This window comes from Tamandua tetradactyla, chromosome 4 (assembly GCF_023851605.1).
Source record: "Tamandua tetradactyla isolate mTamTet1 chromosome 4, mTamTet1.pri, whole genome shotgun sequence".
Classification (NCBI taxonomy): Eukaryota; Metazoa; Chordata; class Mammalia; order Pilosa; family Myrmecophagidae; genus Tamandua; species Tamandua tetradactyla.
Genome location: NC_135330.1, coordinates 15,008,633 through 15,024,514, shown reverse-complemented (window position 1 = coordinate 15,024,514; position 15,882 = coordinate 15,008,633). Strand labels below are relative to the sequence as shown.

General features: G+C 35.4%; 1 protein-coding gene across 4 annotated transcripts in view; it reads right to left on the bottom strand.

The window, feature by feature from the left end:
* Positions 1-15,882, bottom strand: part of ATF6 (activating transcription factor 6) — a 276,390-nt gene that overhangs the window by 88,484 nt on the left and 172,024 nt on the right. Inside the window, exon 15 of one of the 4 annotated variants that reach the window (XM_077156703.1) lies at positions 4,687-6,531. The exons of the other annotated variants lie outside the window; for them this stretch is intronic. Within the exon in view, the coding sequence (XP_077012818.1) occupies positions 6,520-6,531 (12 nt within the window). The 3' untranslated portion in view covers positions 4,687-6,519. Of the gene's footprint in view, positions 1-4,686; positions 6,532-15,882 lie in introns of those variants that run through there. 4 annotated transcript variants of the gene reach the window in all.

The following is a 15,882-nucleotide window of genomic DNA, read 5'->3' as shown; positions in this document are numbered from 1 at the left end:
TATAGTTAGGTAATATTGTGCTGTCCATTTCTGAGTTTTATATTCAGTCCTGTTGCACAATCTGTATCCCTTCAGCTCCAATTACCCAATATCTTACCCTATTTCTATCTCCTGATGGTCTCTGTTACCAACAAAATATTCCAAGTTTATTCACTAATGTCAGTTTATATCAGTGAGACCATACAGTATTTGTCCTTTTGTTTCTGGCTAATCACACTCAGCATAAAGCCTTAAGGTCAATTCATGTTGTTACATGCTTCATAACTTTCTTCTGTCTTACAGCCGCATAATATTCCATCTTATATAAATGCCAGTTTGTTTAGCCAACCGTCTAGTGATGAACATTTTGCTACTTCCATCTCTTGGTAATTGTAAATAATGCTGCTATAAACATTGGTGTGTAAATGTCCATTTGTGTCCTTGCCCTCATGTCCTTTGAGTACAGACAGCATATAGATGGGTCCTGTCTTTTAATCCATTCTGCCAGACTACGTCTTTTATTGCAGAGTTTCAAGCCGTAGAAACACAGCCACAAAAAAAAGAAAAAGAAAAATTCTTTTCAGAGCAGGGCCCCCATTCCTCAGGTGTGACAATCAAGACCTTAAGTTGGTAAGTTGCTTTGTGTATCTCCAAGTCCTATGTGCCCCCTCCTCTCCTTCAGGGCCCAGAAGAACAACTGCTGGGGCCACGTCAGTGACTGGACACACAGCATACCTGAGTCTGGACAAGCTGGACTGGCTTCAAGTCCACCCTCTTTTGTTGGGGTAAAAACCAGCAACATCAGCTTTTACTTGAGATTCAGCTGAGCTGGGGGCCTATTTTTAGTAGTAAGAATTTGTAAATTAATTCCACAATTGGAGCTTGGTTATGCTCAGCCCCTGCTGCTAGTAAAATCTCTTTTCTTTCCCCTCTGGGAAGCAGCCTGTTGGCGAGGGGCACCAGCCGCCATGGCTTTGGGGACTCACGGTTCTGGGTGGGCTCGCAGCCGGTCCAGCTTGTCCAGACCAGGGTATGCTGTGTGTCCGGTCACTGATGGGGCCCCAGCAGTTGTTCTGTACTGTTCCTGGCTATTTATTAGCTGCTCTGTAAAACAAACTAAATCCCACTCCTAAGCTGCCACCTTGGCCCTCCAACCCATATTTTATTTCAATGAATATAAATCCAGGTTTTATTGTGTTGGGGAAACAATGTTAATTGTGGCAAAAATAGCTATTTGTCCCTAGTATCTGATCTCCTTTTTTCCTTAAATTAGAATAGAAATAGGGCCTATTATATTTAGCTGAGCACAAAACCATCCAGAATAAAGACTATATTCCTAGCCTCCTTTTCAACCAGGTAAGGCTATATGTGAAACTAGGTTCTGGTCAATGGGCTGTAAGGAGAAATGGTTTGTGCAACTTCTTCAAGGTAGAGGTGGTGGACACAACCTTTTTTCTCTTTCCTTCTCCCTGCTTTCTAGAATGCAGATATGATGGCTAGAACTGAAGTGGCCATCTTGGACCATAAGATGGAAAGTGCAAGTTGGGGATTATGGAACAAGACAGAAGAAGCTCAGGATCCTGATGACCCAGGAGCCTGGGATCCTGATTTTATCAAGCTGCCATAAAAGATCCCTGGAACTTATCCATGAGAGAGAGAAAATTCTAACTTGTTTAAGCCATTCTTATTTTGGGTTTTCTGTCATTTATAGTCAGACCTAAACACAATTATTAGTTATGTTATAAATTTGTAAAAAAAAAAATACAGATATTTGGTGAAGGGGAATCTCAATAAGGGTTAAAGTAATCAGGGACAACTTTAGTAAGTTTTAATAGCATAAAAAAACAAACCCATATCTAATATATTTAGCCTTCTTACCTGGTTTTCCCTCCATTTTTAACTAATACTTATTTAGAAACTGGTAGAGGAAATTCAACCCTGGAAAGGTAGAGGAACAATTTAATGAATTTGAACAAAACTCTTTCCTTCCTATTAAATCCATTAACAGTAATTCAACTACAACAAAGGTAAAACCACTTAAAAAGAAAAAGTAGAAAAAGGATGTTACAGTAAAATAAATACAAAATATTTTGGTGCTGTGATTCCAAATTCTGTCACTAATTTTCAGAAACCTTCAAATGGACTCCTGAAAATTCTGTCACTAATTTTGAGACCAGAGATGCCATGGGATATTTTTAGGGATGAAACTGTAAGTACAAATATTATAATCAGTGGATGTCACTCTTCTTCCCAGAAGAAGTTTGAGAAATATTGGGAAGGAAATACCAAAACATTTCACTGTGAAAACAAAGTATCAGTTTCCAAATGTTATGCAATATCGTGTGTGAGAAAATATCCTATTTTTATATAGTTTTCCCAATTCCCTCTTCCAAGCCACTTTCTTAGAAAAAAGACAAAAGATTAGTACATAACACAGCATCCAAAATTGTTTCTTCTTTTTAAAAAAGCAACAGTGTTGGAGACCGACGTAAAAGAACGGTACCAATTTTGCTCAGCTGAAGGTTATGGTGATAGTTTACAATAAAATTAAGGTCCTACTAAGTATTGCCAATTGTTTGTTCTACACATCCATGCTCAGTAGAAAGTCTCTTAACTGACCTCTCCATAAACTGACTTACTAAATTAAATGACCCTTCCCACTGCCCTTGTAAAACTTATGCTCACAGCACACAAGGTTCATGACTACAGTTGTGTTTTTCTCCAAAATTACTTTTGCTAACTATTTATTAGTGTATCTGTGTAATTTTGAGGCACTGTGAGTACAGCTTATGCAAGAAAGGCAACATGGAACTCTAAATAGTATATGAGGATTCAAAGAAACAGCATTGCCCCTTCATCAAAAATGAATGCACCTTTATAACATAAATAAAATAAAAGAATAATATAAAACAAAATCATTAAAATGTAGATGTATGTATGTATGTATGTACCTTTTTTATAAAAGGATTCCTGCTTAAGCAATTTGAACATTTACTCGTCCCAATTGTACTGGATAAATGGCTTCTCCTGTATTAGGAAACTGACTCACAGATGGAGCCTCTTATCTTTGATAGAAAGGCACATATTTAATATTTAATGATGCCTCTAGGGATGAAAGAACACAGTGTGCAGCAAGCTGCAGTCAAGACTCTGAAAAACTTTCACTTGCATTACATGAACCTCTGTAGTAAAGAACTTCTGTATATCAGGGCTATCTTAACAATAATGGTCTCTTAATGGTGGATTTCGAAAAAGGGATTGGTCTTCCAAAATAGGAAATTGTCATCCAGATCAGAGAGAAAACCAGATAAAAGATAAAAATAGCATCTTACCCTTATTTCAAATATAGTTTTTGAATTAAATTTTATAAATATAGTCCAATCTATGTTCCTATCCTAGAGAGCTTTTGCTTTCTACTATCAACTGTTTCATCCACCAGCTATCCTTCGAGCTGCCAAACTGATGAGAACGCTGACCTTAAAAAAAGGAGGGCCAAAGCAGCAATTACCAGGAGGCTTTTCAAAATTATTTATCTACGCTCACAGCATTCTGAACCAATGTTGTTTTCTAGTAGCTATTCCAACTGTTGATTAAAAGCCAAATGTGTCCATTCATTAAAGCAATTTAAAATTAAAGGCAATTAGGAAACTTGAAATCATTAAAATACACAGACTTTTGCACATAGTGGCATATCCGGAAAATAAAAATTGCAAAAAAAAAAAATTGGTAGTAAAACTGAGTAGAATGTAATCATTTAAAAAGTCTATTAAAAAGTCTATGATGTAGGGCTTCCCAAAATAGTAAAAACATAAGCAAAGCACATTACTCATCCCAAAACTAGAAATAGTTAATATAAATAGCGAAAATGAATGCAGTATTTGTGCCACTAACGTATGCAATAAAATTACAGGCCAATAAAATTAAATGTAAAGTTTGCATCTGCACCATTAGCACGAATGACAGCCAGAGGAAGAATAAATCAAAACTATTAGTGTACAACAGATGGCCTAAGAGTGAGCCAAGACTTGCATTTTGACAAGATGAAAATCTTGACACAATTCAAACCTGATAATGCTGGCTAGGTCACCAGGGGAAAACCCAGCTTGAAATTCTAATTAGTATAAGCTCAAGTTTTGCTTTAAGACATGGTTCCCAAATCAAACACTGCAGGAAGCCCCCACACCTGCTAAACTGACCTATTCTTCCCTTTTATTCACATAAAAATATTAAGTTCAATTATTCAAATTGCCATTTGTGTGGGTCAAATGTGGACAATTTTATAAGGTTCAACCTAATAGCTAGATAAACCTATCTTTTTTTAAAAAATAGAGTTAATTTTGAGTTTTTTGGTCAAAAAGGTTTCTTGTAAATACTTTCACAAGATGAAGACAGTAGCTTCAAAATCATTCTTCTCTCTTGCTGAGAGTTTCAGGGAAATTGTTTCTAAACCAGGTCAGCATTGTTTACTAAGAGAAAGCTCTTAGACAAAACGGTTTGGAGAGGAATAGGACCATGGTGTCTTTGGCCCTAACTTTTTATTACTTCATTCAATAGCTTGATTTAGTCAAAGTTCAAAGCTTTTACAACTATAAAAGAGCTTTTTCAAAGACTAGGCAGAGTGTGATTTAGGGAAATAAATTAGGACCCTGAAACTGTTATCAATCATCATTTGTTGAATGCCAATAGTGTGGCAAAACAAAAATGTCTTATTAAAAAAGGGGAAAAAAAACATTAATTGCATAGAGTTTAATCATCTAAGACTTTGTCAGACATAATGTTTAAAAGTTAAAGTTTAGAAAGTTCAAATGTTACAGTTTAGAAAGTTCACTTTACTGGGGTCTACTAGTAGGAAGTGAATTTCCTAAAGATTAAATTGTATCTTACAGATGTGCTACCAAAACAAACCTTGAGGGAATGGGGGAGAGGGTCCGTGGCCGCAGTGAACTGAGTCAACAAGTTTCAGGAGAAAAGAAGTATTAGGAAAGACTTCAAGAACAAAATCTGAGATATATAAGAAAAATATTTTACTTTTGTTGGAAATAAAGGGAAAGAATGTTGGTTTGAGACAAAAAATTACTTTTTTAAAGTTCTAGGCAAAGACTACAGGAAGAGGGCAAATCTGTATGAGAGCAAGTCTCAAATGCTACATGTATGTAAGAAGCATGGCAGGATGGGAAGGGAACAGAGGGAGATACTCTTTTTTCTTTTTTTTATTGATAAATCTTAATATACAAACATTCCATACATGGTTTACAATCAATGGTTCACAACATCAGAGGAAGATATTCTAACTGATTCCTTCATATTCAGCGATACTACAACTTTCTGGAGGGGGCAGAAGAGGGGTCCCACTTAACTCAAGTTTCTAAAGTTATCTCTCTTTGCATGATCCTTAGTATCTGGATATTTCCCAAGGCTTCACTACAGTCCTTGATCCTCTTCTTTCCAAAGCATTTCTTAATCTTAGTTTTACACATAGAAATCGAAAAGATGGTAAATTAGTCCTGGGGTACATTTTAGGAAAGATTGGTCTTTCTTGACAGACAAACTACAGCATTTCTTTTAACGCCCCTAATATTTTAACCACAATCAGTAATAATCCGATTCATCTTTTGAACTGTTGGGTTAGCAAAATAGCCAAATTGGACACTTGTTCACACTGGAAGCTGAGTTTATTGCCAGTTGTAGTCCTTGTTAAGGATGGAGGTATAATACTATATAGACCTGTTTTACAATCCAGAAGAGTTTTCTTTTCACATCACATAGGATATACTTTTCAGAACCTAATTCGCTTCTCTTCATTATTTCATAAATGGATCAATAAGATCTCAGTTTCCATTAGGTCTTAAAATGCATTTTTGAGATACATTGTATCTATAGGAAATAAGTAAAATTTTCATTTTTATTGTTTGGTCATGTATTGTCCTAGAAAGGATTTCATCCAAATTTCAGGTATTAATGGCTTAAAAGTCAAACTAAGGGTGTGCCACGGTGGCTCAGCAGGCAGAGTTCTCGCCTGCCATGCCAGAGACCTGGGTTCAATTCCCAGTGCCTATGCAAAAAAAAAAAAAAGTCAAACTAAAATACAATAATATTAATTTTAATTTCTGTAACAATTGGGTATCCTTCAGAAGCATTTAATCCTATGATCAAAGGAAGCCAAGTATCAGAAGCAGACACTCTGACAGCAGCAGATCCTTTAAAACAGAAGTTCTTAACAGGACAGAGATGAGAAAGAATCACCCACAACACTTTCTAGTACAAAGAACCAAGTTCTCCTGCCCCCTCCCCCACTCCCACCTCCCAAATTCTGGAATAGTAAGTCTGGGGTGAAGCCAAAATTTTGCATTTTTTAACAAGTACCGCAGGTGATTGTGATGTAGACAAATCCAGGACCCCACTTTGAAAAGCACAGATCAACATGGTATAGACAGAGATTAAGAGGCTGGACTCTGAAGTTAGGCTGCTTAGGCTTGAATTCTGCCTCCATCACCTAATGTCTGTGTGATCTACAGCAAACCCTTTGATCTCTTCGTGCTCTCATTTTCTCATCTGCAAAACAGGAACAATAATGATACCTGTTGCATGGATTGTTTATAAGGATTAAATAAGTTAATATTACAAAGCACTTAGAAGAGTGACTGGCATGGAGAAAGTGCTATTATATTTCATTACCATCTGGTTCTCCTCTACTTCTGAAGAATATGGGGGTACAATTCCCTGTTCCTCTTGAATCTGGGCATGTAATTCATTCTGGCCCATAAAATGCAAGCAGAAATAATATATTTCCTCTGGGCTGAAGCATTGAACAGTCAGTGCTATGAAATTAAAGAGACCCTTCAACTCTCTTTATCAATTCAGCTACTGAGGGAGAAGGCCAAGTGCCCATTTGGTGCAGCCTCAGAATAGATGGAGCCTTCATCAACCTGGATCACTGAGTTGCCACATGGAGGAAACTTCCTCGTCTGTATATGAATCAGAAATAAACCTTTGTTGTAGTAAGACCAAAAAAAACCCCTATTTTAAGTGTGTGATAATTTCTTTTTAAAAAGAATAAAAAAGTTTGAGGTCTGTCAGGGAAGGTCTTGAAATATTGACATGGGTAGCACCAGCATGGATGCTGACATAAGAAACACCCAGACTGTGTTGTCTCGGTTTATTCCCTTGAACTTCATTGCTGAATAAAACAGTGTGAGAAGCACTTGTAACTTATCCAAATTCTTTGGCCTAGAAATGAAAACTCTTTATAACTTGGTCCCTACTGGCCTCTCTCCATCACAATCTCTCATTATCCCTTTTATATACCAATTGTCACAGATACTTTCTATAAATTCAACCAAGAAAAGAAGACATCCCCCATGTTTCACCACATTTAATTTAAAAAATGATGGGAGGGTACAAAATAAAAAAAATAATAAAAATAAAGAAAAAATGATAGGGGGATAATAATTGAAGCACAAGTATTCAAAGTCTCCACCCGAACCCATGCCTCGTCCAAGGAGATTTCTCCCCCCAGTGCTGCTAGACGGTGTGTGTGTTGGGTTGGTGGAGTGCAGGTAGTGAGGGGGGGTGGGTAACAGGCAGAGAGCAGAGTTAAGAGTTAAGTAGTAGGCAGAGAGCAGAAGAAGCTAAATTGGTTTGTATCAAAAAAGGTATGAAGCTATCAGAGAAGAACAAAGGTCTGGAAGTTGGAAGAGTGTAACAGAAAGAGAACGGGGAGGTAGTGTGTCCCTAATATATATGTGTGAGGAGGGAGGGAAGGTTGGGGAAGATCAAAATCTTAGGGCATTTTGCTGTCTGTTGTTAGATTTAATATTCCTTTTGCAGTATCTTCAAGAGATGTCATTAAAGGCTTACATTACTTATCAAACTTTGTTAAGGTGTTGGATTTGCATTTCTTTTGGATGTGTTATCATGCTAAAATCTACCAATAAAAAGGGCAAGCAAAAAGTAAGTTTTATTTGAATTATACAGATGAGGGGTCTTTTCCGCTGTGGAGAATTCATCATGGTCTGGAAGAATAACACCTTTAAAAACCAAAGTAAGTCCTAGTACCAAGAAGAAAATTCTCACTGGCCTGGTTATCCGAAGAACTTGGGCAGACACTATGTATAAAACATGCCTTCCTCTGCTTCCCTCACTGCCCTGTCTCTCACTCCTCTCAGTCCCTGAGCTAGCCTCATAACTAGCCTAGCTTCTGCTGTGGCCTGAAACAGTTTACCCCAACCGCAGCCCAGTTTGTTCTCTGGCCTACAACATTTTCTCTAGCCCCCTCCAAACAGTCACAGCTCTTCCTATTACATATTCAGGTCTAGTTGAGATGAATCCCATCCCTAGAAATGTGGTCCTACTGTTAGGTGCAATCGTGTTGCATCCACCTGCTTCTTGTGGCTTCATTAGACTGATGTCATGAATCATAATGTAAGGAGTAGGGGCCCCAAGAAGAGCTGAGAAGAGAGGAGGACATTTAAGGGCCTATACTATAAGGTATAAAGTAGGAACAATCAAAGTCAAGTTTTTAATTTGATACACTTGATATTTAATATTGGTAAGGCAAGCCAGGGATGATTGCTCTGAGCTCACCAAATAATTTTCATTTTGGTCACGTGAATCTCAAATTAATTTCTCCCAAGTTTTAAGATTTGGTACTCGGTGTTTATATTACTTAGAGAAATGCTGGTTTGGGGCGATCCAGCATTCAAATATCTACTTGGAGATATTATCATTAAGAGAGTTTTTGTGCAAAAAAATATCTCTAACTACAGAAGCTGAAGCAAGAGACATTTCTCTTAGTTCTCTGGTAGCTAGTTTGACCTAAATTTGGCCAATCAGATATTCCCTTGAAGTTCAAACACTGGAATCTGTGAATAAAGACTCAGAGAGATTTAGATTATTCACAGCAGTGTTGTTTATAATCCTAGAACCATAACTGGCACAGTACAGGAATTTCGTTTCTGACACACTTGATATTGCTGGTCAACTTCTGAACTGACAACTGACAATTTCTAAAAGCATTTATTTAAATTAGATTAACATGGCATTCTCTCAGGTATATAAAATATAACAGATTTAGCCATAAATCAATGTACCCCCTTATTTCCCATTTCATTCACAAAGTACTAAAATTGGCTTATCACCATCACCCTCCTGAAATATTATACTCTAATTGTCAAACTCACTTGTTCCTTTCCATTTTTAGCCTACTTTCTTTCTGCAGCATTTAACACTTTCAATTTTTCCTCCCCAAACTCCTTTAGTTTTCATCCCTCCACATTAAATTCCACATTAAATATTGGTGTTTCTTAGGGTTCAAATCCAATCCTTTCTTGCCATTTTCATCTAATCCCATGACTTGAAATATATGTCTGGCTCAAATCACTCAAACTTTAAGTAAAACCCAGTCTCCTTTCTTGTTTTTCACATGTGCTGAGCTTCAAGAAAAAGGCCTGTTTCTGCTTCAAGGCCTTTGCACTTGCTGCTTGCTTGGGAATACTTTCCCCCTAAATATGTGTATTGCACATACCCTCATCCCCTTTAAGTCTTCTCAGCTAGGACTTTCTCGGCTGCCCTATAACTCTCATGTCTCTTTGTATCCTTTAAAAGTAAGCTTCATAATGACAGATATTTTAATCTGTTTTGTTTATTACTGAATCCCCAGTACCTATTAATCTCTCATATAGTAGATATCCAAAAATAATTCATAATATAAATAAATTTGCTAAAGGAGGGCTATTACATTAGCTTTTTAACTAGCTTTTTGCCCAAGGAGGCAAGGGTCCCAGAGACCCTATTAACAGATCTGCAAGCCAAACTATTTTCATAATACTAAGATATTATTTATCCTTTTCACTGTGTTGAAATTTGCAACTGCTTGTCCTTAGTATGAATGTAGATGGTAGCACCAAACTATACTAGTGGTCATTGTATTCTTCACTTCCACACACTCATGGAAAAAATGAATTGAATAAAATAATTGTACAAGCCAAGTTCACTTTAGAATGTCCTTGATGAAGGATATTTATTAACTTTATTAAATGTATTAATATTCTCTGTGATGGAAAGGGAAGTATACAAAATACAGTCTGTATACTGAAGCTTGATGGCTGTCTCAAGACAAAGCACTTAAGTGACTGAGTTGTGAGCTGAAATAGCCACTTTTTCTCATGGAATACCATTTTTACTTGAAAGAATGACTGGCCAACTATTGTTATTCTGACTTGGGTAACCAGCAGACATTTTCCCAAAAATGAATAAAGTAAATCTTCACTTCAAAGAATATAACTGATGACAATATTTTACTTCAAGTGATAAAATTTAAACCTTCAAGTGAAATTCAGAATTTTGAAAAACATCTATCTGCCACCATGAACATGATTTTTTAAATGTAATTGGTAATGATATTAATGAATGTAATTTTTTTATATTGTATAATGGAATGTGTTAATATATAGAAGATCTGCATAACTCAGTGAACAAATATTTCCCAAATGACCAGTGCATGACACTGCAAAATCATACATGGATAAAAGTTCCATTCAAAGTGAAAGACAGGTCAATAGGTTTTAATGCTATAGTGATTTAACTTCACATCCCATTTTACAACTACTCTTTTAAGAAAATACCACTTGTTGATATTTATACAGTATCAAAAAATATTCACAATTATCTGAAAATGCTGTTACTAAACTTCTCCCTTTTCCAACTACATATCTGCATAAGGGTGGGTTTTCTCTACATATTTTAACCAAAACAACATACTGCAACAGACTGAATGTGGTAACAGAAGAGAAACCTGCTATCTTCCATTAAATCAGATACCAGAGATTGAAAAACTACAAAACAATGCCACTCAGCTTACTAAAAAAAATATTTTTTTGCTTTGGAGAAAATAATTATTTTTTAAAATTTATTTTAAAATGTAATTGGTTTATTATTGTTCTTCTCAAATGAATTACTAGGTAAATATTTCAAACATTTCTCAGTTTTAATTTCTATTAATGGATGAGTTGAGTGTCTTTTCATGTGCTATGGCCATTTGCATACCTTCTTTGGAGAAAAACCTATTCAAATCCTTTGCCCATTTTAACTTGGGCTATTTGTCTTTCATGATTGAGTTATATGATTTCTTTATAAATTTGGGATAAAGTTCCTTATTGGTAGATGATATGCAAATATATTCTAACATTCTGTGAGCTGTTTTTCTCTCTCTAAATGGTACCCTTTGAAGTACAAAAGTTTTCACTCTTAGGAAGTTCAATTTATCTACATTTTTGTTTCACTTGTGCTTTTGGTGTCATATCTGATGCATATTTAATCATTATTATTATTGTTATTATTATTATAGAAGTTGTGAGTATACAGAAAAATGGTGCATAAAATACATGGTTCCATATTCCACCCAACTAGTTACACCCTGCATTAGTGTGGAATATTTGTTGCAAGTGATAAAAGCACATTTTATAATTGTATTATTAACTATATTCCATGGTTTAGCTTAGGGTCGCCATATTTGTTATGTAGTCCCCTGGAATTTAAAAAATTTTAATTCTAGTGACATATAAACAATCTAAAATTTCCCTTTTGACCACATTCAAATATATAATTCAGTGCTGGTGACTGTGTTCACAATGTTACCATCACCACACGCATCACCAAAAGTAAATTCATCCATCACCAAAAGTTAATGCTGGAAGGGTGCATAGCTTCTGTTTGGGAAGACGTGTAGAAACTGTGCACCCTTCAAGCATTAACTCCCTATTCCCTACCCTCTCCTCGTCCTCTGGTAATCTATATTCTAATTCTGACTCAATGAGTTTGCATATGCTAATTATTTCATATCAGTGAGATAATACAGCACATGTCCCTTTGTGTCTGGCTTATTCACTCAACATGATGTCTCCATGGTTCATCTATGTTGTCATATGTATCAGAACTTTGTTCCTTTTTACAGTTAAATAATACTCCATTGTATATATATATATATATATATATATATATATATATATATATCACATTTTGTTTATCCAGTCATCAGTTAATGGACACTTGGGTCACTTTTCCATCTTTTCACAACTGAATAAAACTGCTATGAACACTGGTGTACAAATTTGTGGTTAAGCCCTTGCTTCCAATTCTTTTGAGTATGAGGTACTATATACCTAAAAGTGGGATTGCCAAGTTTTTGTTTTCCACAGTGGCTACACCATTTTACAGTCCTACTAACAATGAATCAGTGTTCCTGTTTCTCCACCTCCTCTCCAACACTTGTTTTTGTTTGTTTTGTCTATAAATAGTAGCTATTCTAGTAAGAGTGAAGTGGTATCTCCTTGATGGCTAATGACGTTAAGTATATTTTCATGTGCTTTTTAGCCATTTGTACACTTTCTTTGGAGAAATGGCTATTCATGACTGTTGTCCATTTTGTAATTGGGTTGTTTGTCTTTGTGGTTGTTGTTAGATTTCTTTATATATTCTGTACATTAAAACTTTATCAGATGTGGTTTCCAAATATTTGTTACCATTGTGTAGGTTGTTGTTTTATTTTCATGATAAAATCATTTGATGTATAAAAGTTTTAATTTTGAGGAGGTTCCGTTTATCTTTTTTCTCTTCTTGCTTCTGCTTTGGGTATAAAGCCTAAGAAACCACTGCTTAACACGAGGTCATGAAGATGCTTCCCTGTGATTTCTTCTAGGAGTTTTATAACTCTGGCTCTTAATATTTAGGTCTTTGATCCATTGTGAATGGATTTTTGTATATGGTATGAGGTAGGAATCTACTTCACTCTTTTGTGTATGAAGATCCAGTTTCCCTAGAACCATTTGTTGAAGAGACTATTCTTTTCCAATTGAGTGGTCTTAGTCCCCTTGCCCAAAATCAGCTGTCTATAAATGTGGGGGTTGATTTCTGAAATCTCAATTTGATTCTATCGGTCTTTATGCCTGTCCTTGTGCCAATACCATGCTGTTTTGATTTCTGTGACTTTGTAATAAGTTTTAAGATTAGGAAGTGTGAGTCTTCCAACTTCATTCTCCTTTTTTAAGATGGCTTTGGTTATTTGCAGCCCTTTACTCTTCCACATAAATTTAATAACTGATTTTTCCATTTCTGCAGAGAAGGTGGTCGGAGTTTTGATTGTGATTGCACTGAATCTGTAAATCACTTTGGGGTAGAATTGATAGCTTAGCAATATTTAGCCTTCCAATCCATGAGCATGAAATGTTCTTCCACTTATTTACTTCTTCTTGATATCTTTTAGCAATGTTTTGTACTTTTCTGCATATAAGTCCTTTACATACTTATTTGAATCTTACTAGATATTTGAATGTTCTAGGTGCTATTTTTTTTCTTGATTTCTTCTTCTGATTGTTCATTACTAGTGTATAGAAACCCTACTGACTTTGGGGTTTTGTACCCTACCACTTTGCTAAATTCACTCATTAGCTTTAATAGTTTTGTTGTATATGCCTTAGGACTTTCTGTATATAGGATAATCTTATCTGCAAATAGGGAAAGTTTTACTTCTTTCTTTTCAATCTAGATGTCTTTCATTTCTTTTACTTGCCTAATTGCTCTGGCTAGAACTTCCAGTACAATGTTGAGTAATGGTGATGACAGTGGGCACCCTTGTCTTGTTCTAGATCTTAGAAGGAAAGCATTCAGTCTTTCACCACTGAGTACAATGTTAGCTGTAGGTTTTTCATATAAGCACATTTCCATGTTGAGGAAGTTTCCCTTTATCCCTATTTTTGTAAGTGTTTTTGCCATGAAAGCATGCTGAATTTTGTCAAATGCCTTTTTTGCATCAACTGAGATGATTATATGTAATTTTTTCATTCATTCTGTTAATGTATATTATGTTAATTCATTTTCTTAGGTTGAACCACTTTTGCATACCTAGATTGGATAAATCCCACTTGATTATGGTGTGTAATTCTTTTAATGTGTTGCTGGATTTGGTTTGCTAATATTTTGTTGAGGATCTTTGCATCTATATTCATAAGAGATATTGGCCTGTAATTTACTTTTCTTGTGGTCTCTTTATCCAGCTTTGTTTGGTATGAGCACGATGTTGTCCTTGTAGAATAAATTAGGAAGTGTGCATTTCTCTTCAATTTTTTGGAAGAGTTTGAGCAGGAATAGTGTTAATTCTTCTTGCAATATTTGGTATAATACCTGTGAAGCCATCTAGTCCTGGGCTTTTCTTTGTTGGGAAGTTTTTGATTACTGATTCAAGCTCTACTAATTACTGGTTCATTGAAATTTTCTGTTTCTTTTTAATTAGGCAGTTTATATGTTTTAAGAATTTGTCCATTTCATGTGGGTTTCTAATTTATTGCCATAAAGTGTTTATAGTATCCTTTTATAGTCTTTCTTATTTCTTGGGATTGGTACTAATGTCTCCCTTTTCATTTCTGATTTTAGTTATTTTAATATTTTCTTATTTTATAAGAAACAGTCAATTCTCCCAACTAATGGTCATTTCATTTCATATCATTGCTTTCTAACTTCTAGACATAATTTAATAGAAACGACTACACACAGCTCTGGTCAGTTTGTGGCTATTCTAACATAATGATTATTATTTACCTGTATTCCTAGAGAAGCTCTTTTTAACCTTTATAATCTTGCCTACAACTGAATGCACTCTTTTCCCAAAAGAATCAAATTCCGCTAAAACTAATATTATTACCAGTCTATATTGATAGTATGAAGAATTATACAAAGAATAAAAGGAATTTAGGTTTGGCCATTACAAAGATGATTCCCAAGAGATAAGAAGCTTAATGTTTCAGTATCCATGGTGCTAGAATATTCTGGGAAAGTAATAAAGCTTATTAAAAAATTTTAATGAGTAAGTGAATGGATGAATCTTTCTTTTATTGTTAAAGGGGGTCTTAGATTAATAGAACATGATGTGCACTCATTTCAGGAGGCTTAAGTTATTATGTTTAGGCAAAAGATGTTTAAACTTTTTTTTGGCATGGGCAGGCACCAGGAAACCAAACCTGGGTCTCTGGTATGGCAGGCGAGAACTCTGCCTGCTGAACCACCATGGCCTGCCCTATTTAAATTAAAAACTTCCTTAGCTGGTAGGAAGCAAACGAACAAACAAACATAAGGTAGGATAAAAACAGAAAGTTTAGAACACTCAATTAGGAACTATGTTCCTCCTCATAAATACGAATATCAGAACTTTAACTGGCATAAATCACACTAACTAAAACTTGTTTACTCTCTTCATCAGAACCCAGCTGTTAAACAGATGCATATAAGAAATAGAAGTCATTATGTTAAGGTATCTATGGAAGCTCTTAGAACAATGTGAGAATTATCTTCAAGTGGGAGCTCATGCTCCAGTGTGACATCTACACATGCTGACATGTATAACTGATTAACAGTGAAGCGCTGAAGAAAATAAGATGTACAAAGCCCTGCACTGGAACACCAGGTCACACCAAACAGCACTCAAGTGCGTGCTCCTCATGAACATATACTCCATGTAGATAAGAGGTCTTTAGCAAGTTTCAAAGCTAATGCCCCTTTTTCTATAGGACTTCTTTATATATGTATATAGTGTTGTTTTGCTTTTGAATTTTTTTCTCTAAGTTTTGGATCTTTGCTCTCAGAACAAGCTAAATGTTCTACTGGGAAATACGGCTCTAGGTATGCTCTGGAAACCTATCAAATGGTTGTGAGCACTGACATTCAAGTAAGATTCTGAAAAAATAACCCACTAACTCAGAAGGAACCACATAAATTTTTTACAACCATAGGATTATATTCAAGTAATGGTCTTTCTTCAGTAAAAACAGAAACTATATTCATAAATAACATTTTATTCTTCCTACCATACTAACTATTTGGTCTCTGGACAGTATAATGCAATGATTTGGCATTAAA